The 24,698-nt window shown below is 63.0% G+C and overlaps 2 protein-coding genes across 7 annotated transcripts in view; both read right to left on the reverse strand.

Annotated features, from left to right (window-relative positions):
* Window positions 1-230: 230 nt before the first annotated feature.
* Window positions 231-9,350, reverse strand: NSMF (NMDA receptor synaptonuclear signaling and neuronal migration factor). The gene is made up of 16 exons (XM_052648545.1): window positions 9,263-9,350; window positions 8,795-8,856; window positions 7,707-8,207; window positions 6,469-6,544; window positions 5,693-5,698; window positions 5,314-5,382; window positions 4,420-4,472; window positions 4,029-4,118; window positions 3,379-3,503; window positions 3,206-3,289; window positions 2,304-2,337; window positions 2,126-2,196; window positions 1,895-1,974; window positions 1,684-1,786; window positions 1,449-1,524; window positions 231-1,322 (listed from the first exon to the last, which is right to left on the reverse strand). The coding sequence occupies exons 1-16, from the start codon at window positions 9,331-9,333 to the stop codon at window positions 1,225-1,227; spliced, it is 1,599 nt and encodes a 532-aa protein (XP_052504505.1). The 5' UTR covers window positions 9,334-9,350; the 3' UTR covers window positions 231-1,224.
* Window positions 9,351-9,776: 426 nt separating this feature from the next.
* Window positions 9,777-24,698, reverse strand: part of PNPLA7 (patatin like phospholipase domain containing 7) — an 81,585-nt gene continuing 66,663 nt past the window's right edge. For 3 of the 6 annotated variants that reach the window (XM_052649422.1, XM_052649421.1, XM_052649426.1), the window contains 12 exons: window positions 22,901-23,083; window positions 22,264-22,382; window positions 15,324-15,480; window positions 13,501-13,617; window positions 13,294-13,363; window positions 12,621-12,737; window positions 12,004-12,152; window positions 11,512-11,664; window positions 11,324-11,434; window positions 10,961-11,045; window positions 10,645-10,748; window positions 9,777-10,507 (listed from right to left, as the gene is read on the reverse strand). In XM_052649422.1, coding sequence (XP_052505382.1) covers window positions 10,475-10,507; window positions 10,645-10,748; window positions 10,961-11,045; window positions 11,324-11,434; window positions 11,512-11,664; window positions 12,004-12,152; window positions 12,621-12,737; window positions 13,294-13,363; window positions 13,501-13,617; window positions 15,324-15,480; window positions 22,264-22,382; window positions 22,901-23,083 — 1,398 coding nt within the window. In that variant the 3' untranslated portion in view covers window positions 9,777-10,474. Of the gene's footprint in view, window positions 10,508-10,644; window positions 10,749-10,960; window positions 11,046-11,323; window positions 11,435-11,511; window positions 11,665-12,003; window positions 12,153-12,620; window positions 12,738-13,293; window positions 13,364-13,500; window positions 13,618-15,323; window positions 15,481-22,263; window positions 22,383-22,900; window positions 23,084-24,698 lie in introns of those variants that run through there. The other 3 variants (XM_052649420.1, XM_052649423.1, XM_052649424.1) reach the window with 3 other exon arrangements.

Below are 24,698 nucleotides of genomic sequence, written 5' to 3' on the forward strand. Positions count from 1 at the left end.
CACAGTCTTTCTCAGAGCCCTGGGAGCCTCCTCCCTAGACCTCTTACGGAGCATGCCCTTGGTGGGGCAGGCCTAGCAGCCCCCGGCCCGGACTGAGGGGCAGGCGGCCACCGCAGCAACAAGCTCAGACCAGCAGGCCCAGAATCTTCTGGGTCCAGGGAGGCAGTGGATGGCGCTGACAGAGGAGACCCACGCAGTGGCCGCAGCGGAGGGTCAGATTTAATGTCACTCTACGGGGTGTCGTACATCGTTCAGAGCCCGGCACGAGCCCCCACTCCCCTCGACGGGGGGCACAGCCGGGTGTCTCAGACCAGACTCTGCACAGGGGGGCCAGCCCCCGAGCGCCAGCTATGTACAAAAGCCCGCCCACTGGGCCACGGCAGGCTGTGTGCGCACAGCCCAGCTGCTGCCCCACCCTCGCTCAGGCCAAGCTGGGTCCAGGCCCCCATGCAGCAGGTGGCAGGGGTTTCACCAGCCAGGACCCAGCCCTGGCAGGCCCCGCCAAGACCCCGGGCCCCTGCACCGGGAGAGGCCTTCAGAGCTCGGCCGCCAAAAGCTGAGCCGGACAGCAGCAGGGAGCCGGGTGGGTGCAGGGGGCCGGGGAGCAGGCAGGGCCTGGCTCGACCCAGGGCACCCTCCGAGTGAAAGGAAGGCGTGTCCCCGCTGCCCCCGGGTACCGCCGAGGGCCGGCGCCGCGGTCAGGGAAGCAGGGGCGAGGGCAGCGCAAGCAGAGACCATCAGGGACTCGGCCGGGCCGGAGCCAGGCCGGGCAGACGGCCGCCCTGGTGCTGGTGATCGGATACGGCAGGGCTGGGGAGCTGAGGCAGAGGGTCCTGGACACACGTTGAGCCGGGTGATCTATGCCATGACTAGTAACGTAGCACTTAACTAGTTAACTAGTAGCGCTGCTTCCCTTTGAATTGTCTCAGGGGTTGTAGAAAATTGCACTTATTTCTATGAACCTGCAGAGGCGCCGCCCCAGTGCTGAGCCTCCAGGCGAGGCCCGGGCAGCGTCCGCCAGCCGCGGGGCTCCTCCGGCGCGCGGGGACGGTGGCCGCTGAGACCCGCGGTGCCGTGAGGACCGGAGCCCTGGGAGGGAACCTGAGCGACGTCTGAGATGCCCTGAAGTGGCCGTGAAGACCGGGACCCACGCGGCACTGGGCAGCTCGCAGCGGCCCAGCCTGGCGCCGGCCTGAGGGAGCGGCCGGGCGGCGGTCCCGCCCCTCACAGAACGTCCTCAAAGTCCAGCAGCTTCGAGTGCTGGCGGCTCTTCCACAGGCGGTACAGCCGGAAGTCGAAGTAGGTCTCGATCATCTGCTTCCCTGAGGCGGGAGCGGCGAGGGCGCGCTCAGCCCCGCCTCCGGGCCACCCCCGCCCCGCCCCGCGCCCGCGGGGACATCACCCCCCGGAGGGCATGCCGCCCCGCGGCGGGGCAGCCCAGCGCTCACCTTGAGCCGACAGCTCCAGGGGCGACTCGAAGATGACCCTGTACGGAGTCATGAGGGTCCTGAGGTTCTGGAAGAGCTGAAAGGAGGGAGCGGGCTCTCAGGGCAGGCAGAGCGAGGGAGCGGGGGAGAAGCGGGGCTGGGGAGCAAGGAGCCCCAGGTGGTGAGGCCAGGCACGGGGATCTCTCTGGGAGAGCTGAGACGGAAAGGGAGTCTGCAGAGAAGTGGGGTGCTGTACCTTCTCCCCATTGGGGTTCCCCAGGACATAGCAGCCCATGACGTGGATGACGTTCGGCTCAGGGTTCACTTTGCTCATCAAGCGGCTCAACCGCTTCCAGAAGCTGGTGGGGAAGGGGTGGTCACAGGTGGCCTCCAGCCCGACCCCCAGGTGAGAGGGTGCATGGCGCCCCAGCAGACACCGCCCCTGGCCCCAGCCCGGCTCTGCTCACTGGATCATGTCCTCTTCCTTCTCCACTTTGGCGAAGGTGGCCACCTTGTTCTTGAGCAGATACAAGTGTCCTGGGCCACCCTGTGAGAGGCTGCGGTTAGCGAGATGGGACTGCACGCTGGGGGTGTCCAACCACTGTTCCGCCAACACGTGCAGACGCAAACGTGCCCGCCCCTGCAGGTGGCACCTTCCACCCCTGCCCCGCTCTCGGGAAGGAAGGGCTGAGCCCTACCTGGCAGAAAATCAGCATCTTCCAGATTCTGGCCCCCTTGCGGTAGGCGTTCAGCTTCTTCTCTATCTCCTCTGGGGAGGGAGGGGTGTGAGTGCTGCCCCCAGTGTCTGTCTGCGGCCCCCCCCCCGCCCCCCCGCCGCCTGGGGATCAGAAGGCAGAGGGGTCAGAGGGCACATACCCAGGATGTCCTCGAAGGTTGCATGCTCGTGGTCCTGGGGGAGACAAGACTCCAGGTCAGAGCTCCTCTTGCGCAGTGCCCGCCACTCGACCCGAGACGGGGCTGGGAGCACTCACGTAGAGGAGGGGGACAGCGCCCCCACCTGACCCCGAGACGGGGCTGGGAGCACTCACGTAGAGGATGGGGACAGCGCCCCCACCTGACCCCAAGGTAGAGCTGGGAGCACTCACACAGAGGAGGGGATAGCGTCCCCACCCAACCCCGAGACGGGGCTGGAAGCACTCACATAGAGGATGCGGATAGCGCCCCCACCCGACCCCGAGACGGGGCTGGGGAGTACTCACAAAGAGGAGGAGATAGTGCCCCCACCTGACCCCAAGGTAGAGCTGGGAGCACTCACACAGAGGAGGGGATAGCGTCCCCACCCAACCCCGAGACGGGGCTGGAAGTACTCACATAGAGGATGGGGATAGCGCCCCCACCTGACCCCGAGACGGGGCTGGGAGCACTCACGTAGAGAATGGGGATAGCGCCCCCACCTGACCCCAAGGTAGAGCTGGGAGCACTCACACAGAGGAGGGGATAGCGTCTCCACCCAACCCCAAGACGGGGCTGGAAGCACTCACATAGAGGATGGGGATAGCGCCCCCACCTGACCCCAAGACGGGGCTGGGAGCACTCACGTAGAGGATCGGGATAGCGCCCCCACCTGACCCCGAGGTGGTGCTGGGGAGTACTCACAAAGAGGAGGAGATAGTGCCCCCACCTGACCCCGAGATGGGCCTGGGAGAATCACAGAGGGTGGGGATAGCGCCCCACCCGACCCTGAAATGGGCCGGGAGCACTCACATAGAGGATGGGGACAGTGCCCCCCCACGCAACCCTGAGACAAGGGCACTCACGTAGAGGATGGGGATGATGGAGGGGTCGTCCCTGCGGATGATGGTGGGGATGTACTCAGCTTTGGGCACTTTGGAGGAGATGAGCTGCGGACAGGGGAGGCACTCAGGGCCCTGGCTGTCCTGGAGCCCCCACCCCGCCCCCACCGCTGAGCAGTAGCTGCACCGGGCCTCACCATGACCTTGGGTGGCACGAAGCCCTCAGTGTCACAAGCTACGGCCTCCAGGCCCTTCTCAGTCTCCCAGTCCAGGTCCTCGAAAGCCTCGCCCAAGGTGCAATGGGAGCTCTGCAGGTCACTACCTGGAGGGCAGGACGTGCCACCAGGCTGAGGACCATCTGCAGTACCCGCCCTGGCTGCAACCCCAGAGATGGGCAGGGGACAGAGCCAGCAAGCCGGGTCCCAGAGGGTCCTCCAGGCCAGCGAGAGATCCAGGGCGGGCAAGAGAGCCAAGCTGAGGGCAAGCCGGGCTGCTGCCACCAGCTGGAGGCTGCCTGGCAGGGAAGGCTGTGGGCCCTAGGGCAAGGCCAGTGGGAGCCGGGGGGCAAGTGTCAGCTCCAGCCCGGTGTGCCTGGCGTCTGGGCCAGGGAGAAATCAGGTACTGCAGGTCTCCGGCGTGAGGGGCACCAGGCAGGGTAGACAGCGAGCCCTGGCCCTTAGCTACCCCTACCCAGAAGACTGGAGATGTCAGAGCGCCCCCCTCAGCCCGATAAACTGAGTCCAGCGTAAGCGCAGAAGCCTAGCCGTCGGGGTGCTGGAAGCGCGGGGCTGGGGGCCTAGGGGAGCCTCTGGGGAAGGTGGGCCGGCCTGCGGCGCCGGGCACCTACTGTCTCGGGAGTCGTGAGAGGTGTCGGCTTTCATGGGGGTGGGGTCGCTCCAGGACCGGCTGAAGCTCCGCTCGCGCCGCTCGGCGAACGCTGCAGTGAGAGCAGACCCCATTAGGGACATGGCCTGCAGCCACGCGAGGTGGCTGGGGCCGGGGGCTGGGCAGGCCGCAGGCCGGTGGGGTCTGGAGGGTGCAGGATGCCGCTGCAACTGGGTGGGGAGGAGAGGGGCGGAGTCTGCGTGAAGGGGCGGGGCCCTGTCCTTTGGGCGGAGTCTGGGTGTGGGAAGGTGCCCGCGGGGGACACCCGCCTTGGGGGCGCAGAGAGCAGCACGCCAAGCCCCAGTCGGCCAAGAGCAGCGCCCCCCACCCGTCCGCCTTACTCTGGGCCTTACTCTGGGCCTTCACCCGCCGGCTGCCGACCATGCGCAGGTGTTTGCGGAAGTTCCTAGGGGTGGAAGCACGGGGGTGCTGGTGAGGGCCGCCAGGAGGGGTGGGCGTGCTCCCCCCGGCTCCCCTCCCCGACTTCGTCCCTTTCTGTGAGGGGTGCCCTCCCGGCGCCCCCAGCTCTCTCACAGGCCAGTCCCACCGGGTCCCTCTCCTCCCCGAGCCTCCCGGCCTGTTGGCTGCTGGGACACAGGCAAAGTCATCTCGCTTCCTGCCGCCCCCACCCTCCTCCCAGGACAGCCCCCTTGGTGGCCCCGTGCACTTGTCCGCCTACCCCTGCTGCCCACCCTTCCCTCCCCTCTGGGCACCCAGGCACACCCCGACCACCCCCAGCCCCCTTCCCAAGAAGTCAAGAGTTCCTGCTTCCTGTGCACGACCGCCAAGGCAGCAGGGCAGGCCCCACCGCGAGAGGGGCTTGAGGCCAGCAGATGCCCCCACCCCTGATGCTGTGTCCCTAGGCCGCCTCAGAGGAAGGTCTCTTGAACCCCAAACTCTGCGTCCTGCCAAGGCCCCACTTGCAAGACAGACAGTCAAGCTTCCTGGACACGCGTGAGCAGGGGTTAGGAGGGAAAGCCTGCCTGCTGATCCCACAGCTCTGGGCTTGAAGGGCCCGAGAAAGGCACAAGCGGGCCTGCCGGCTGCAGTTCAGCTCAGTGCGTCCCCAACACACAGGCCTGGGAGCTCAGGCCACGTGACCCCTCCTGCCTGCCGCGTCCCCAGAGCAGGGCCAGGCCAGTGGTCGCCACCGCCCTTCCCCATCAGGTCCGCTGGACTGGGGGGCCCAGGCTCGACCAGAACAGACAAGAGACAGACCCTGGTGGCGAGTGGCTGGCAGGCCCTACCTCTGGATTACAGACGCGGAATCATTCTCCCGTTTCCGGCGCTTCCTCTCTGCGTAGCCCCTGAACACCCTGGGAAACCGCCACGAGTCAGCACTGCCCTTGGCCGCAGGTGGGAGGGACAGAGACGTGGGGACGGAGGTTCGAGTGTGGGGCCCGCAGGCACCCAGGGCCCTGGGCCAGACAGAGGGTCCCAGCCTGCCTCGCCCTGTCCTCAGCCCAGCTCCCAGCAGGCCCTGGTGTAGCTCGGTGCTCGCCAGGACCCAGCATGCCCTCCTGGTCAAGGCCCAGGTCCCTGGCCTGCCCCAACCTACTTGGGGGTGGGAGAGTTCCCCAGGGACCACCACCATGCCCTCAGGCTCAAGGTCCTCCCGGTACTTACGAGATGCTGGAGTCGCAGCGGGAAACGGCAGCGTGAGGGAGAAGACACAGTGAGCAGAGACCCTCAGACCTCTGACCCCACGGGGCTAGTTTCCTTCTTGTCACTGACTCGAAGGGTCCCGCACAGGCACCCCAGGGTGCCCGCTATGCCACGGGCCAATCCTTGAAAGGGCAGCAGATGCTGAGGTCACAGTGGCCCAGGCCACCAGATGCTGCTCAGAGGCCTGACTGTGTGCCTTGTCTCTGCTGGGACCCGCAGCAGAGTGGCCCCCGTTCAGCCTGAGGGCGGCAGTGCACGCCCCAAGGCAGCTTGCAGGGAGCATCTTCAGAGCTGGGGACCCTGCAGCAGAGTGCCGCCCCGGAGGGAACTCCTCAACAGAACACCCAGCTGGGTGACGGTCAAGAGCACGCCCCCCAGGGGACTAAGCTGTGATCGCTTGCGGTGCGTGGAAATGCAAGGAGGCTGCTGTTTGGAGCGTGTGCAAGGGCAGAGCTGGGCAGCAGGCCGGGAGAAACACCCCTGCTGGTGACTGCATCAGCCGCAGCCCCCCACCCGCTCCCCAGGAGACGGCACCGCGCGGGACAGGGCAGTGGAGACAGGACGGGGTGGGGGTGGGGTGCGAGCAGCCGGGCCGCCTTCCTGCAGGCTGACACTCAGGCAGAGCGGGCGGAACGGGGGCGCTCGGGAGCGGCCGCCCAGGTGGGCTCCAGGCAGGAGCTCCTGAACAGCAGGAAGAGGCCCCGGCTTGGGCCCCGCGCACGGCAGACACAACTCACGCTTGCATAGTTGTGGTTGCTGTCTGGAAACTGAAGAGGTTTTCCTTGGGGAACCAGGTATGGATGGGGACGTCATCTGGAAGAGGCCAAGGGGGCAGTGACTAGGGTGGCTTAGGAGTTCCTGAGTCCTTCCCCACCTGCCTGGGGGAGGGGGGGGGGGGCGGTGTTCCTGAGCACAGGATTCCCTAGACCTATCCCGGGGCAGTGGGGCTGGCGCTGGGCCAGCAGGCTCCAAGGCCCGCTCAGCTGTTCAAGCCGAAACAGCTCAGCGGCTTCGGAACGCTCGTCTTCACTTGGCTCTCCCCCTGCTGCCCACAGCGGACACGTGTTCCCCGGAAAGCACAGCCGGCCTCCACGATGCCCAGGAAAAGCACTGACTCGTAGCCTTCCAGCCGGAGGGGCGGGGCAGGGACCATGGCTGCAGGCTCTCCTGGGGCTCCAGGGCCTTCTCTGCCACCCAGACACTCTGGGGTCCACGTGGTCGGCCCTTCCCTCTCCCAGACCTTCCTGGTGGAGGCCCTCATCAGGCGGGGAGATTGACCCTTCCCAGGGGCCCCATAGCCCCCAGACAGGGTTGGCGAAGGCCACTCTATTCTCTTCCCTGACCCCGTCCCAGAACCTGGCCTGTGTTCCTCAGAGGAGCACGAGGGCCTGGCGATGCCTGCACCCCTGGCCTGTGCCCTGATGCCCCACTGGGCTGCTGATTTGGAGGCTCCAGAGGTGCCCGGAGAGCACATGGCGGGTCTGCCAGGTAGAATTCTGCTCTTCCGGAAATGACGGGCTTGGAGCCCAGAAGCACGGGGCCACCTGAATGTCCCAGGCGGCTTCTTCCTGACAGCAGGCCTCCAGGGCTGCTCAGCCATGCGCACTGCTCGACAATCCTGGTGGGGAGCCCCACTAGCTGGCCAGGCCCCCTTGGTGAGCGGGAGTCTCACTGTGTGGGTGCCAGGGCAGGGACTGTCCCCCAGGACTCCCGGAAGGCAGCCCCACCTTTCCATTCAACCAGGCTTGCTGCCTGTTCCACCCTTAAGACTCTCCCGGCCCCCTCGCTGGGGAGGAAGCACGCTTGGCATGACTTGGTGCCAGCAAGCCTGAAGCCAGCCGTGAAGCCCAGCTGGGCATGGGGTGTGGTGGCAGGACGCCACCTGCGGGCGGTGCCTGGGGGGCCTGCACTGTCTGGGCCTCCTGGTGCTTGCTGCTGCAGAGGAGGCTGCCCAGACCCCCAATCAGCCCCTCACCAGACACTCGGTCAACGCTGTACATCCTCTCCAGCTTCTTGCGGCGGCCGGGAGCCTCAGGCAGAGGCGGCTGGTCCACCCCAAAGGCCTGAGGAGCGGGGCTGGGGGCGAGCTGGGCACATCCGGGACACTCCTTGGAGTCATGGCGGCTGCCCGCCCAGCTCTGGCAGGGCCTGCTGACGTCCTCGTGACTGCCTCCTGGGCTGGCGCGCAGGGTCTGGCTGTGGTGGTGGGGGCGCTGCTCCCGCTGCCGCCGCCCCTTCACCACAGCCAGCTCAATGGCCTCGGCCTCCGGGCCGGGCAGCAGGGCCGGCTCCCCTGAGATGGTGTACACGCGGGGCTGGGGGCCCTCGCCGGCCGGCTTCCCGCTGGCAGCCTCCTCCTGAAGGCTGCCCTCATAGCGGCCGTTGGAGATGAGGGAGAGGCGGCGCTTGTTCTGAGGGGCCGGCTGCATCTCGGGGGACCCGTCGTGGCCAGAGTAGGCGTCAGCCAGCAGGTGGTCTGGGGGAGAGGCGCCAGGTGAGCTTGCAGCCTGCTGGTCCTGCCTCCCGTCTCCTGGTGCTCTGGAGGCAGGGAATGAATACCCAACGGGTGCCTGGCCCGCTGACCAAACCCTGGGCCCTAACAACTTCACAAAAGGGCTTTCTGAGCTGTGCCATACCCCAGAGGTTCATACTTCACTTCCATCGGAGCCCCAAGCCCCTCTTCTGTGCGTGTCGGTGATGGGGGGGCAGGAACAGGCAGGCCACCTCCCAGCCTGCCACCGCACCCGTGTGCCCAGTGCCAACTTCTCCCCTCCCCCTCACCAGCTGGCCCCCAGAGACAGTGGTGCCAGCCCTGGGGGGTGCCAGGAGGCCTGTTGCCATGCCAACGGCCCAGGCTGGGTGGGTGCCATGGTGATGAGTGACTCGCAGCTCCTCCTGGGGCTCTGGGCCAGGGAGGGCAGGGGGCGTGAGGAAGCCAGCCCAGCAGGGCGGTAGCTGCCCGCTCACAGCACACAGTGAGCAAGGGCTGTGTCTGCGGGGCAGGAGGCAGCACACCCTCCCCCAGACTGGCAGCTGTGGGTGGGCTGGGTCGCGTGCCCCTACCTGCGCCATTCCGGTTTTCGGGGTGACTCTGGGACAGGTACTCGCCAAACGCTCGGGCTGCTCTGAGGGGGTGGACAGCGGAGTGCGCCGTCAGGGCACACCGCCCACTCTGGCGCCCCCCCCCCCCCCACCCACGCCCTCTGCACCCGCAAGGGAGGGCTCAGGGTCATCCCCAGCAAGCACTCCCATCCCACCTCAGACCGCCCAGGGCTGGCAGGTCGCAGCTCCGGGGACCCTTGGCGTCCCGGGCATCTTGGCCGGACCTGCAGGCGGGGCCTGGGTCTGCTTTCCCTCCAGCCCCGGCCGCCCAGTGCGTGTGGGGGTCGTGAGGTCGGGCACCTCGCCCACCGCAACCTCAGAGAGGGGAGCAGAACGGAGGTCGGGGCGGGCGCCGGCTACGCGCATGCTGCAGGAACCGGGACGGGGCGGGGGCGGCGCTGGCCCCGGAGGGCGGTCCGCCGCACTCACCGCACTTTGGCCGCCACCGAAGACATGGCCTCGCTTCTTAGCGCCCTCCTCCGGGAGGCGACGGCGCCCATGGTCGAGGCGGCGGCGCATCCCCAGGCCTCAGAGCGCGCCCCGCGCCCGCCGCCTCCGTCGAGGGTGCCGCGCCGCGCCGAGGACTGGGATCAGGATCGGGCTCGGGCTCGGGCTCTGGCTCGGGACCCGCATGGCAGCTCCGGGGCCGTCCACGCGCCCCGCCGCACCGGACTGAACGGCCAGGCCCGGGGGTGGCGCTCCGCCCACCGCGACGTCAGGGAGGTGGAAACCCCGCCCACCTGGCGTCAGAGCGGGGCGGGGCCCAGTGAAGCCCCACCCGCCCTGCCGGCAGTGGGCGGGGCCGGGACCAACCGCGGCTCTGCCCTCTCGGCTCTGCCTCCGGAGCCGGAGCCGGGAAACCGAGGCCTAACGACCCCTGGGCACAGGGTCCCAGGCCCTCTGGTCAAGGGGCTCCCTGGTCTCGCAGACCCACGTGCCCCGCTCGGAGACCTGCAGGGACCGTGGACCCCAAAGTCAAAGGCAAAGGCAAAGGAGTCCCTGGCGCTATTTAATGATCTGAAAAGCAAAGTGCCCAGGTCATCTTAGGGAAGAATCTTGTGTGTACAAAGTAGGAACGACGCCTGAGAGCTCCGGGGGGCTTCATGCCTGGTTAGGCGGATACCAGCACCATCCCGACCTTGGGTGCCCTGCCTGCCTGGCTTCGGGTCCCAGGGTCCCACGCAGTGACCTCACAGGCAGGCAGGCAACACTATACCCTCCAGGGTCAGGACTGTGAGCTGCCCACCTTGGTGGGGCCCCGGCCCAGGGACCTCAGCACAGGGACCACATGTCCCGCATAATCAGATCTGCCTTTATTGATAGGCAAAGCAGAAACAGGAGGGCTCCAGCACGAGGGGCCACAAGGGCTGACACAGCCCTGACGACTGCTGCGTGTGCAGGGGATTCCAGGGCCAGTGGCCCTCCAGGAGAGGCCAGGGCAGAGGGGCCCCAGAGTGGCACTCCACACTGGGCCCCAGCGGGTCTCCCTGGCAGGCTGAAGAGCTGCAGGAGCTAGGCACTCTGAGACGGAGCCACGGGAGGTGCTGGCTTCAGGGTGCTTCAGGGTGGAAACTTCTCCCCATCTTAGTCAGAGAGCTGGGGTGCTGAGGAGTCCTCGGGTATTTGGGGGGAAGCCAGACCTCAGTGTTGATGCCGAAGTGAGGGCTCATCCTCCTGTTAGTAAACAGCACATGGTCAAGGTCAAGGTGGGGGCAACCCTGGAGGGCAGCAGGGAGGGAGCAGCTGGCCTGCTCTGGAGCCCTCAGCACGCGTGGCTCAGCCAAGGGGCACAGGGTGTCCAGGCAGCTCACCAAGTCGGAGCCCTGGTCGGCTGGGGCGCCTTGGAAGTCAGCATACGCGTCCTTGGAGCCTCCCAGCAGCACCTCCTCATACTCAGTCTGGTAGTCAGACTCATCTGGGAAGAGAGCAGGGCCATGTGTGCCACCTCCTGAGAGCAGGGGCAGGGGCCATACACAGGCAGGGGTCCTGCTGTGCAGCCAACCAGGTCTAGGGGCTGCCAGAGGCAGCCTGGTGCCCAGGGCAGCTTACTGAGAGTGAGGGTCAGGAGGGGACGTTGCCACCACCACCCTCAGCTGTTGGGCATGTATGTCTTGGGATCCAACTCACCGTCCCCAGCAGCCACCTTGGCAGGCTCGATACGCGATACAATCTCAGCAAGGTCCGTGAAGGAGGCGTTGGGGCAGGTGAGGACCTGGGGGCAGAGGCGAAGAGGCCATCTGACCTGCTCCTGACTGCACCCGCCCTCTCTGCGACCCTGCGTGGGTGATGGTGGAGTCCTGAGCAGTCCCACTCCAGCAGCCTTCTCCCAGCAGAGCACTTCCCGGGGGAGAGTCAGAAGAGGCCCCTGCCAGGGACAGGGGGCACCTGCCCTCCTGATTGGCTGAGCGGGGGTGCCAGGTGCCGCAGGGGGAGGACTGGCACCAGGGGGTGGGCCTCGGCGGGGGCACGGCCGCCTGCTCGGGCACTCACGTCGCTCGCCTTCGTCTTGCTCGTCCCCTGCCGGTCCTGCAGCATCTTCTCCAGCACGCCGCTGCGACCCCAGATGTCAAACACTGTCCGGCCGTGCTGGTACCCCACCTCCTGCACACACACGGGAACCCCATGATGGGAGTGGGAGCGCAAGGAGGCCCGGGGGCGCAGCCGGCCTGGACACTCACACAGATCTCATCAAACTTGCTGAACTCCAGGGTGCCATAGCCGTCAATCGGGGGGCGCAGGTACTCGCAGTACTCGCTGTTCTTCACCATCTCCAGCTGCCGGACACAGCACACATAGGCTAGGCGTGTCTGGATCTCAGCCATGTTCAGCACCTGCCAGGCCGCAACACTAAGTGTGGCTGTCCTGTCCCCACATGGCTCCTGGCCTCCGTCTGCGCACAGCCACTGTGTCCTCCCTGGCCCCTCCATCCCCGCCCTCCCCATGGGGAGACTACTTCTGCTGGACCTCGGGGAGGGGGCTGGGCATCCACCAGGGGGTCTGGAGCCTTTACGCTCCCCCTCCCCAGAGCTGGTCCCAGGCAGGCAGGGACCATCCCTCGCTGGGCCCAGAGCCTGGAAGACACTACTCCCTCCCTGCCCATCTCAGGGTCTCAGGGACGTGGGCACCAGGGCGTGGGGAGGAGGGGCCAGAGCAGGCAAGGCTGGGCCCACCTTGACCTTCGTGGCCAAGGGATTCCAGCGCTTCCACAGGAGCCACCAGCCCGAGAGCGCGTCCCCGTAGTTGGTGAGATCTGTCTCATCCCGGCTGCCCACGTCAATGGCGATCACCACCTTTGCCCCCATCGACCTGGCCACATCCGCTGGGGAGGAGGTGGCCTGGTGACCGGTGGGGACAGGTGCGCAGAGCCCTTGGTGGGAGCACAGCTGAGGGGAGGCTGGGGTAGAGCTAGGGGTGGGGGCAGAGCCTGCCTGAGAGGTGCTGGGGCAGCACGTGGGCCTGGGGGCGGGTCTTCTCTCCACTGTCACACCAGGGCCTGTGCAGGGGCTGGCGAGTGCAGAGCTGTCCAACAGGTGGCCGGCGTGCCCCAGAAGGGGCTGTGCCCATAGCAGCCGCGACACCTGCAGGCTGTTAGTTCTCGCTGTGGGCACAGATGGGCCCTAATTGCACCGACCGCCACTTGGCCTTGCTCTGAGCTCTGAGCGCCGCAGAGCCGGCGACGGAGCCATCTGCCGGCAGCAGGCCTGCGTGCCTCCTGCACTGCCCCGCCGACGGGCACACGGAGCCATGGGGTCAAGGCAGGTGGGCGCCCCTCCCACCCGCCCGGTACCTGGGAGGTTGTTGACGTAGCCCCCATCCATCAGCAGGTGCCCGTCTTTGGGGTCGCAGAGTGGAGGCATGTAACCCGATAGGGACATGCTGGCACGCACGTACCTCCACAGCGATCCTGGAAGGGCGCGCAGAGGGGTCCGGGAGAGGGAAGCAGACTTCCGCTGCTAGTAGCTCAGAGCCTCACCCAGACAGGTCCTGAGCCCCCCCGCACACCTGGCCCGGCAGAGGGCGCCAGGCCGGGCAGAGGACACCCTTCCTGGGCACCCTCGGAGGAGGAGGAGCTGGCGGGGCTGGACTTGCTCCGGGGCTCCCCACGTCTCCCCTGGCTACGACCTTCTGCCGGCTCTGCCACCCCACTCACTTCCGACCAGACTCATTTCAAGGGCTCCCCAACACTCTGGCCTGGAAAAGGGCCCTCAGCTGCCCACCATGGGTCAGCCTTCCCAGGGACCCGCCTCGAGCAGTGCCAGACCCTGAGTGCAATCTGTACACTGCCATGACCCTCATGCCCCACTCTGGCCCCCGTCTCCACTGACCCTGTAGCCTTCGGGCCCGCAGCAGAGTCATCGTGTTCAGACCTCCCCGAGTCCCTTGCCTCGTCTGGGGGGCACTCCTTCCCTGGAGCCACTCCGCCCCGGCTGGGAACGTGCGTCCAGGGAGGAGGCACTCACCGTCCGTGTGGACCCGCATGGCCGAGGCGGAGATGTCTGTGGTGACGGCGAAGTACGGGACCCACAGGTCCTGTGAGGAGACAGGACTCAGACAGACCAACCCAGGCTGCCAGCCCTTGATTCTCAGGGCCCAGGGCGTCTAGACCCAGGCAGCCGGAGACCATGGACTCTGCTAGGGCTCCCAGGCAGTCCTTGCCAGGGCCGCACCTCAATCTGCCTGTCCTTGAAGACGCTGGAGATGCTGCTGTTGAAGCCGGCCCCCGAGAACATGGAAGTGATGGGGTAGGTCAGGTCCAGCATGGTCTTCACCATCGACATCATGTCCTGGGGGGGCACACAGGGGACAAGTGAGGCCCCCGCAAAGGAGAACTGGTGCACACCCCTGCCTGTAGGCACAGGCAGCAGCCAACCCCGCGGGACCACCAAGAACCTGCGTCAGGAGAAGGGAGTGGGCACACGGGCACTCCTGCTTCCTGCAAGCAGAACAGGGGCCTCCTGGAAGCACCCAGGGTCTGGGGGGAGCAAACACCGCAGCCTGAGTGGCAGGGCCTGGAGGTCCCAGGGGAGCAGCCACTGACCCCTGGCAGGCTTGACCCACTGGGCCCTTGCTGCCCACTCAGAAGGGCTGGCTCTGGGCACGCTGGGATGAGGCCATCCAGGCCCAGGGCTGGCTGCATGCCCACCGCTGCCCAAGCCTGGGTGCCAGGGCAGGTGCTCCATCCCCCCGACAGAAGCAGGGCCCTGCCAAGGGCCTCACTGCCAAAGCCCCGGGACACCGGGGAACAGAGGCCCGCCCTCCTCAGTGAGGCTGGACAGCTTGGCCTGTGAGCACAGGATCAGGAGCGCCTGACCCCTCAGGGCTCGGGGCGAGGAGGAAGACCCAGGAGGGGAAAGCTCGGGCAGGCGCTGCAGGTGGAGGGGGCAGGTGCCCAGGCACTCACGTGGGGACCAGGATGAGTAGGAGCACACGTGCTCTTGGAGGACAGGGACCCAGGCGGCCCGGCATCATCCCCAGGCTCTCCCTCCTGAGGAAGCCCCTGCTCAGCACCGCCCCGCCACGCCCCTCCACGGGCCCACAGGCAGGGCCGCAGGGCGGCCCGCGGGTTCCAGCCCCACACCCGAGCAAGGGCTGCCCAGCAGGCGCCCGTGGCTCAGCATACACTCAGGACGGCAAGCCATCAGGCCCGAAGCTCCATGTCTGTTCCCACAGCCCCAGACCAGCAGGGCCAAGAAGGGAGAGGCCTGCCCGGCTGTCTCTGGTCCCTCACTGAGGATGGACCCTCACTGTCTGCTGGGGCCACTGCCCTTGCAGGCTGTCCTCAGTGACAGGAGCCTCGGAGACATATGCACTGGGCAGACGGCCCGCTCTGAGAGCTTCTGCACAGAGCGCGACCGGCTCCTTTTCTTTTAAAAATGAGAATGCGCTTCTGAGCCTTCTCACGGCCTCAGCCTGGGCTCCGTCCTGCTCCCCCTCTCCAGACAGAGCTCTTAGGAGGCGGGTGACGCGCCCCTCTGTTCCGCCCGGGCCCCGGATTCCGGGCTGTCCTCTGGTGCCCGTTCACTAAAGGACCCACTGTGTCCACAACGTGTACTTCTTACTCTCTGACATCTGGGGTCTCACACACCGGGGGAGAGAGACAGCCCAGGGCCCACCCAGCCCTTCCGGAGTCCACCCCCAACCCTCTCTATCTACCGCACACGCCAAGCCTGAACACCTCAGGGCCAGATGCCAGGCAACAGAGGGCAGCCCCGAAGCCCCAGGTCCGCAGGAATTACTGGAGCGGGCAGGTCTCAAGCTGTGCGCCCTGCCCTGCCCTTGCCGCACAGACCCCCAGGCCAGGCCTCCCCCGCCTGCCTACCAGCACTGGTGCCCCGGTGGGCGTGGAAGTACGGTGTACCGTGGGTGCACGGCCTCAGTCACCTTTGCAAGACCAGGCGCCAGAGCCCCCGCCCCCAGCACCGAAGCCCTCGCTGGCCAGCCACGCTGCAGAGCCGACTGCAGGGACCGCCCTGCCCCCACAGGGCCTCACCTCCGCCCACTGCTTGGCCCGGATGCGGATCTGGCTGTAGCTGCGTTCCTCCGAGTACAGGGCACCCATGAAGGCCCCGATGGACGTCCCTCCGACCATGTCCACCGGGATGCCGCACTCCGTCAGGGCCCGGATGATGCCCACCTGCGCGCAGCCCCTACACCGACAGGAGCAGGAATCAGCGCCCACTCTGCCCGCCAGGACCCAGGACGGCCGTCCTGTCCTGCCCACCCCTCAGCGCCCACGTCCTGCACACATCGTGGGAAGTGGGGCAACAGTGGCAACTCGGACAGGGGCAGCGACGCTCCTGAGCAGCAGCCGGCGCTCAGCCTCCCTGAGGGGGCGCTGGGGCTGGCTCTGGGTCAGGCGAAGGCTCATCTCTCCACGCCTGTGGGGTGCCCACCACACAGCCAGAAACAGCACTTGGCAGGAGCAGAGGCCCCGGACTGCAGCGGGCGTGGGGACAGACGGCAGGAGCGGACAGAGCGACACCTGAGACACAGGGAGGGCAGGAAGGCCTAGAACCGACACCTGACGTCGAGCCTCGGGCTCCAGAGGCATTCTAGACGCAGAGCACAAATTCAGAAAGCAACACCATTCCTTCACCTTGAAAACCCAAGGTGAAGAAAACTTTAGACCAGACTGAGAACAAAAAGGCATGCTACCTCCAAGGGGCAGCGCCCAGAGCTGCGGCCTGCCCGCGCTGGCTGGGAGGTTGCGGCCTTGCCACCCGGCCCTTCTCAGACAGCGTCTGCTGGCCCATAAGTCAGGAAAGAAATAACAGCTTGAATCGAAGAGGGCAAAATTAAGGAAATAATAAAGACCAGAAATGAACGAACCAGAAAACAACATATAATAGACAGGACCGAGAGCTACAAGCAGGTGCTTTGAAAAGATGAATTCAGTTGATAGCTCCTGGTACGACTGATCCAGAAAAGTAAAAGTAGGGGGAGAGAGACGTGGGGGTGGGGCAGGGAAGGAGGGAGACAGGCGGTTGTCGTAACTAACCTCAGCACTGAAGAAGGGAACGTCGTACAGACGCTCCAGTTAAGAAGTTAACAGTAACCTTGTGCCTTCAGTAGGAACAATCAGGTAAAATGGACACGTTCATAACACAAGTTATGAATGACACAGCTCCCCAGACCCGACCCTAAAAGCAGAGAACCCGGATCGCCCTACAACCATCACAACAGTGAATTTTTAATTCTTGAATCCTCACAAAATTTCCTGTCCAGACGGTTTTACTAGTGAATTGTACTCAACATAAGGACGAATAGCAGGAGCCACATAAGACCTTCCAGACAACAGAGGAGGCGGCAAACAAGCCTGCCTGCACTTCAGCTGAGGACAAGCACAGCCCGCCTCCCACGGACCCGGGGGCTTGGCCGGCAAGCTAGGGCCACAGGCCGCGGAGTCTGCCCCAAGGAGGCAGCTGTAGAATCACTCCGTGTGATCCATCGCATCAACAGAATAAAGGAGTACATCACAGAATCCCACAGACCCAGAAACACACGCCCCCGTGATAAAAGCTCGCTCGGCTAAGAACAGAAGGCACGCCCTCAGTCTGGTACAGGGTGTCTCAGAGACCAGCAGCTGCGCGGCGCTCAGCCATTACAGGGGGTGCGGTCCTGACGCTGCGGGCAAGGCAACGGCTCGCTCAACACCTGCTCAGAGCTGCGGAAAGCTCTAACCAGGGCAACAAACGAGAAGAGAAGCGAAGGCATGTACGTACTTTGCAAAGAAAGAGGAAATACTGTCTTTATTCTTGGAAGACGTAACTGTATGTATAAAAAATGCAAAAGAACTACAGAAAAGGAAACAGAAGAAGTGAATTCACCGAGGTTGTAAGATGGCGTATTTACAAATATCACTTGTATTTCTACATACTGGCGACAGACAGTGTAAAATGAAATTTAACGCAGACCACTTACAACAGCAAAACCCATAAAATACCTGGATGGTTCTAAGCTCTACGCGGAGGCGCAGAGGAGTGAGGACGACCAAGACCATTCAAGGAGAGGGAGGGCGAAGGGTCACACTGCCTGACGGTCTCCTACAGAGGCTCCTGCAAAGCCAGGGCGAGGGCGAGGACGCACGGTGCGGTCAGGACAGCAGGCCCCAGCGCAGCCCACACCTGGGCAGGTGCCGGCATCTGAGCCGGGTGCCGTGGCAGCTTAGCCGGGAGGGAGCGGTGTGAGGGAGAAGACCCTCACCCACCGAGAGCTCCGCCACTCAGAGGCGGCAGCTGTGGGTGGATCGCAGGCCCAGAACCACAAACTTCGAGAAGATGAGGCCCCGGCAAGAGCCCCCCGAGCCCTAGAAGTTAAACTGTAAGAACCCGGGAAATCCCACTTCACCAGGTTAAAATGAGCTCATCAAAAAAAGCCACTAGGAAAGCTGCGGTACATATACACAAGGGAGTATTACTCAGCCATTAAAAACAATACATTTGAATCAGTTCTAAAGAGGTGGATGAAACTGGAGCCTATTATACAGAGTGAAGTAAGCCAGAAGGAAAAACACCAATACAGTACACTGACGCATGTATATGGAATTTAGAAAGATGGTGACGATAACCCTGTATGCGAGACAGCAAAAGAGACACAGACGTATAGAACAGTCTTTTGGACTCTGCGGGAGAGGAAGAGGGTGGGACGATTTGGGAGAATGGCATTGAAATATGTATAATATCATATATGGAACAAATCGCCAGTCCAGGTTCGATGCGGGATACAGGATGGTTGGGGCTGGTGCACTGGGACGACCCAGAGGGATGGTATGGGGAGGGAGGAGGGAGGGGGGTTCAGGATGGGGAACACGTGTATACCCGCGGTGGATTCATGTTATTGTATGGCAAAACCAATATAATATTGTAAAGTAATTAACATCCAATTAAAATAAATAAATTTATATTAAAAAATAATTTTCAAAAAAAGTCACTAGGAAACAAAAGTCACAGACTGGAGACGGTATCAGTAATAAACACATCTGGCAGAAGACTTGTATCCACACCACACACAGCCCCTCCAGCAACACAGCAGAGGACACGCCGCCGGGAAAGGAGGCCCCGGAGCCCGAGTTCAGGGATGCAGACCAGGCCCCAGCGCCACCGGGAGTGTGGCCACGCTCGCCCCGACAAGGCCAAGGGTGACAGAAGCGTGGGCAAGCTGGGCCCTCACAGCCTCTGGGGTGTTGGATACATTCAACTACTCCAGGCAGAGGCGGGCTCCTAGGTGTTATCCCACAAGGAAGATTCCTGTGCAAATGCTGGCAGCCATCCTGTGCATAGCAACCAAACCCAGCACACAACCCAGACGCCGCGGACAGGAGCCCAGAGTCCAGGCAGCGATGCTGCCGGTGCAGCCGGGGCACACAGACAGCATGAGGCACACAGCTCACGGGCCGGGCAGACACAGGCCAGCAGAGAGGAAAACTCAGCAGGCGAGCACCGGTATGCTCAGAGAGGCTCAAACTGCGAGACCCAGGCACTTCAAGTTCTTTCAGAAACACAAGAATGAAGAGACTTGCCTGCAAGACCCAGAGGGAACAGGCCTTGGGAACAAAATGACATGGGACTTCACAGCAATCCTAGAAGCTACACGGACAATAGAAAGAACTCCCGGGGAAACCACTTCCACCCAGAGTCCCACAACCAGACTGTCCTGCAAGTGTGCACAGAGCCAGCACGCTCTCTGCAAGCACGCTCCCGGCATCGGCTCTCAAGGAAATTTCTAGAGGAGTAACAGGCAAATTTGGCCTTGGAGTGCGGAATGAAGCAGGGCAAAGACTAATAAGAGTTCTGCCAAGAAAATGCACTGGTCATAGCAAACACCCTCTTCCAACAACACAAGAGAAGACTCTACATGTGGACATCACCAGATGGTCAACACCGAAATCATATTGATTATATTCTTTGCAGCCAAAGATGGAGAAGCTCTATACAGTCAGCAAAAACAAGACCAGGAGCTGACTGTGGCTCAGATCATGAACTCTTTATTGCCAAATTCAGAGTGAAATTGAAGAAAGTAGGGAAAACCACTAGACCATTCAGGTATGAACTAAATCAAATCCCTTATGATTATACAGTGGAAGTGAGAAATAGATTTAAGGGCCTAGATCTGATAGATAGAGTGCCTGATGAACTATGGACGGAGGTTCGTGACATTGTACAGGAGACAGGGATCAAGACCATCCCCCTGGAAAAGAAACGCAAAAAAGCAAAATGGCTGTCTGGGGAGGCCTTACAAGTAGCTGTGAAAAGAAGAGAGGCGAAAAGCAAAGGAGAAAAGGAAAGATAAAAGCGTCTGAATGCAGAGTTCCAAAGAATAGCAAGAAGAGATAAGAAACACTACAGCGCCTTACTAGACGTCACTTTGAGTAAATTTCACTAAAAATGCTGTGGCAGACCAGCTGCTCCAGGCGCCTCGCTGCCCCAGCCCACAGAAAGCACCCGAGTGCCCCCTCACCTGGCAACTCTAAGCAAATTGCCTGGTTTCCAGGCCCACTAGCTCAGCTTTCATGTAAAAACATGGCACTGATGCTGCCTCTGAATTACCCAAGATGAACAGACACAGAACTCACTAGCCCCACCCCAGTCCAGGCCGCACTCAGGGCACCAGCGTCACCGTATGGGGTCCCTCCTGGCAGCCTGAGGTCCCGATCCCAGCCCAGCCCTTAGAGCGAGGCGGCAACAGGCAGCAACACGCGCTGTGAAGGAAGATGAAACCAGGAAGGAAGCTGGAGTGGGGGGCAGGGTCCCCCAGAAGAGCAGCAGACCACTTCGCCCCACTTTCCCTTCCTTAAGGGTCCGTCCCTTCCCTAAAGGCCCGTCCCTTCCCTAAGGGTCCATCCGTTCCCTGAGGGTCCATCCCTTCCCTAACGGTCTCGGGCCAGAGCTTCGAGCCCCAGCATCTCCAGTCCTAGGGAAGCGAGGAGTGTTGAGTCCAGTTAGACGAGCAGTTCTGAGGCTCATCTGCATTCTCTTAGACCTCATCCAGCTATGATTAGCCGAGGAGTGGAGGAGCTGAGCAGGGCGTCCGCCCTCTGGGCCCCTCTCTCCTCCAGCTCACTCTGGAAGGGGTGTCCTCTGGCCAAGGGAGGTGGTGTGCCAGGCCCCTCCAGTGGGCCCCAGGGACAGGCGGCCAGCCCAGGGAGTGCCCTGATGTCCATCGTGGCCAGGGGTGTGAGCTCCAGCCTGCAGGGCACCCTGGCCCTGGGACCCGCCCTCGGGGGGCAGAGGTCCAGTACAGATGCTGCCCTACCCCTCCGCGCACCGCTGCTTCAGCCGGCGGCCGGGGCCTGTCGCACCCTCACCACACACCTGCCGCTCCATTTCTGCCCCGGGTGTAAATTTCTCTTTAACACATGTCAGGAGAAGGGCAGCAAGTGTCAGGACAACCTGGGGTTCAAGCTGTTTGGGCTCAACATCCTTAAAGGAACCCACCCACCAGCCCAAGGAGCTAAAGGCTGCTTCAGAGGGTCGTGAGCAGAGCAGACCCCTGTTTCGTAAAGCGGAGAGAGGCTCACCTGCAGGCCAGAGGAAAGAGGGGGCCATCAGGAAGAGACACGCTCTCCTGCGGCCTTCATGGAGGGTCACAGCTGTGCGTGGGAAGCACACAGGGACCCATGCCCACACCCACGCACACACACACACACCCATCCCATGCACCTACACACACACACAGCCACGCACACACCCACGCCCATGCACACCTACACACACACAGCCACGCACAGCCACGCCCATGCACACACAGAGCCACGCACACACCCACGCCCATGCACACACACACACACACGCACACACACCCATGCCCATGCACACACACACCCACGCACACACACCCATGCACACACACACAGCCACGCACACATACCCACGGCCACTCACACACACACACAGCCATGCACACACACCCATGCACACACACACAGCCACGCCCATGCACACACACACACGCGCCCATGCACATACACACACACCCAAAGCCATGCACACACACACACACACAGCCACGCACACACCCCCACGGCCATACACACACACAGCCACGCAAACACACCCATGCCCTTGCACCTACACACACAGCCGCGCAGACACACCCACGCCCATGCACACATACAGCCACGCACACACCCCCAGCCCTTGCACCTACACACACACAGAGCCACGCACACACAGACATGCACACACAGACATGCACACACACACAGCCACGCACACACACCCACGCCCATGCACACACACACACTCACCCATTCACACACACACACGCCCATGCACACACACACACCCACAGCCATGCACACACACACACACAGAGCCATGCACACACACCCACGGCCATACACACACACAGCCACGCAAACACACTCATGCCCTTGCACCTACACACACACAGCCATGCAGACACACCCATGCCCATGCACACATACAGCCACGCACACACCCCCACGCCCTTGCACCTACACACACACAGAGCCACGCACACACCCATGCCCTTGCACCTACACACAGCCACGCACACACACCCATGCCCTTGCACATACACACACGCCCATGCACATACACACCCAAAGCCATGCACACACACACACATAGCCGTGCACACACACCCACACCCTTGCACCTATACACACACACAGCCACGCACACACACCCACACCCTTGCACCTACACACAGCCACGCACACACACCCATGCCCTTGCACCTACACACACACAGCCACACCCACACCCATGCACACATACAGCCAGGCACACACACACACGCCCTTGCACCTACACACACACAGCCATGCACACACAGCCACACCCATGCGCACACACACACGCCCACACACACAGCCATGTACACACACTCCTGCCCATGCTCCTACACACACCCACACACCCACACACCCACATCCAGGGAAGGGCATGGGAAGCAGAGGGACTCACCTTGCTCCCCCTCCCCCAAGGACCAAGGCGATGGCATTGCCGGTCAGCACTCTCGCCAGGCGGGAGAAGTCCGAGTGCCGGTCCGGGGGCCTCTGGCAGACCCGCTCGTACAGCTCCACCTATAAGAGAGGCCAGCAGAGAGAGCCAACCTGACCCGCTGCTCTCCCCAACTCCTGACCCAAAGCTGTCTCCAGGACACGCCGGTGGTTCTGAGCTGAGCCGTCAGCACCTCAGTGCCTGGGCTCGCCTGGGAGGGCCCCATGGCCCTGGGCCTCACCGCCACTGCCACCCCACGCAGAGGGTGTGCGGGGCCTGGATGTCTTGGCGTCGACACCACGGTCAGCTTGTGTCCACCGTGCTGTGGGGCCCTGCTCCCACTGTGGCCCGTGCCCAGTCTCCAGGGTGAGGACCCCAAGGAAGAGGTGCCTCAGGATTCGCGGCTTTTTCTGTCCAGAGGAGGAGGCAGGGCCAACCTGAGGCCCCTGGGCTCGGCTCTGGCACCAAGTGGGGGCTCCTCCATCAGCGGTGCTGCCACACAACAGTCAGGCTCGAGCAGAACTGAGAGCCCCGTCAGTGCTGCGGGCTGGGGTCAGAGGTGGAGGGAGGGCGGGAGGCAGGCCCCGGGGCCCCAGCTCACCAGCTTGGGCAGGCTCCTCCTAGAGAAGACTCGGCGAGGGCAGCAGAGGTGCAGGTGGCCGGAGCACCAGCCTCGCATGTTGAGCCACTCCGCGGTGCGGGCCGGCGCGGGCCCGTCCTGCCGGTGCAGCAGTGCCAGCTGCTTCTGGGCGCGCACGGCCGAAGTCTCCAGCATCCGCTCCAGCTGAGGGAGAGTGGAGCGCGAGTCAGCCAGCCCAGCAGAGCCCCGGCCGACGGTGGCCCCAGGCTGGACACCCCCTAGCCCATCAGCCCACACGGGTTGCGGCACCGGCCTGGCTGTAGTGTGCTGGGCCCTTCCTCTGTGAAGCCGGGCCCAGGGGGTTGCAGCTGCGTGCCTGCCGAGCTCTGGGGGCCTGCAGGCAGGGAGGGCACCGCCCTCTGCTTCTCTAACATGGCCTCGTGAACACACGCTGCAACCTTCTTCGGCAAAGGGGCGCCGCTCCTGGCAGAACTGGAACCCGCAGCAGAGATGACAAGTTTGTAGCTGACCCAGGACGGGGCGGAACGTGAGGTGAGAACAGAGGACGGACACAAAGCAAAGAGGTGATGACGCCACCTGACGCCCGGGAAGCTGGAGACGGTGGGACTTCGGGCGCAGGGTGATGAGCACGGGGCCCCAGGCCTTGCCTGGCAGCACCGCTGACTGCAGTGGGGTCTGGCAGCTCCGTGAACCTGAAGACACAGCCTCTGGCTCAGCAGCTTTTATAGGTGGCGCCCTGAAGACACCCTTGCACACGCGTGTAGTAAAGAACTTTCACAGTCCACTGACAGAACAGACAGATGGTGGGGCGTTCACAAATAGAGACTAAACAGCCATAAGATGAGGAAAACAATACGGAGAAAACTCAGGAGTGTGAGCACTGAGGGAAAAGGGGGTTTCGAGATGGTACAGGCTTCAGCAGTGTGTGAGCTGAGAACCTCCAGACGTACAAGCTAGACTTAGAAAAGGCAGAGGGACTAGAGATCAAATTGCCAACACCCGCTGGATCATAGAAAAAGCAAGGAAATTCTAGAGAACCGTCTATTCCTGCTTCGTTGACAACACTGAAGCCTTTAATGGCGTGGATCACAACAAGCTGCGGAAAATTGGTAGAGATATGGGAATGCCAGACCACCTTACTGGCATCCTGAGAGACCGGTATGCAGGCCGAAAGCAACAGTTAGAGCCTTACGTGGACGACTGACTGGCTCCAAGCTGGGAAAGGAATACGACGAGGCTGTGTATTGTCACCCTGCTTATTCAGTTTACACGCAGCGTGTATGCGTGCTTACCAAGTCCCTTTAGTCGTGTAGATTCTTTGTGATCCCAAGGACTATAGCCCACCAGGCTCCTCTGTCCATGGGATTCTCCAGGCAGGAACAGTGGAGTGGGCTGCAGTGCCCTTCTCCAGGGGATCTTCCTGACCTAGGGATCAAACCCGTAGCTCCTGCACTGAGGCGAATTCTTTACCTCTGAGCCAGCCAGGAAGCCCACATGCAGAGTTCATCATGCAAAATGCTGCACTGGAGCCAAGATTTCCAGGAGTGACATCGACAGCCCCAGATGTGCAGATGATACCACTCTAATGGCAGAAAGTGAAGAGGAACCAAAGGGCCTCTTGATGAGGGTGAAAGAGGACAGTGAAAAAGTTGGCTTGAAACTCAATATTCAACAAACCTAAGATCATGGCATCCAGTCCCATCACTGCATGGCAAACAGAAAGGGAAAAACTAGAAGCAGTGACAGATTTCATTTTCTTAGGCTCCAAAATCACTGCAGACAGTGACTGCAGCCATGA

Source organism: Budorcas taxicolor, chromosome 11 (assembly GCF_023091745.1).
Source record: "Budorcas taxicolor isolate Tak-1 chromosome 11, Takin1.1, whole genome shotgun sequence".
NCBI classification, from domain to species: Eukaryota; Metazoa; Chordata; class Mammalia; order Artiodactyla; family Bovidae; genus Budorcas; species Budorcas taxicolor.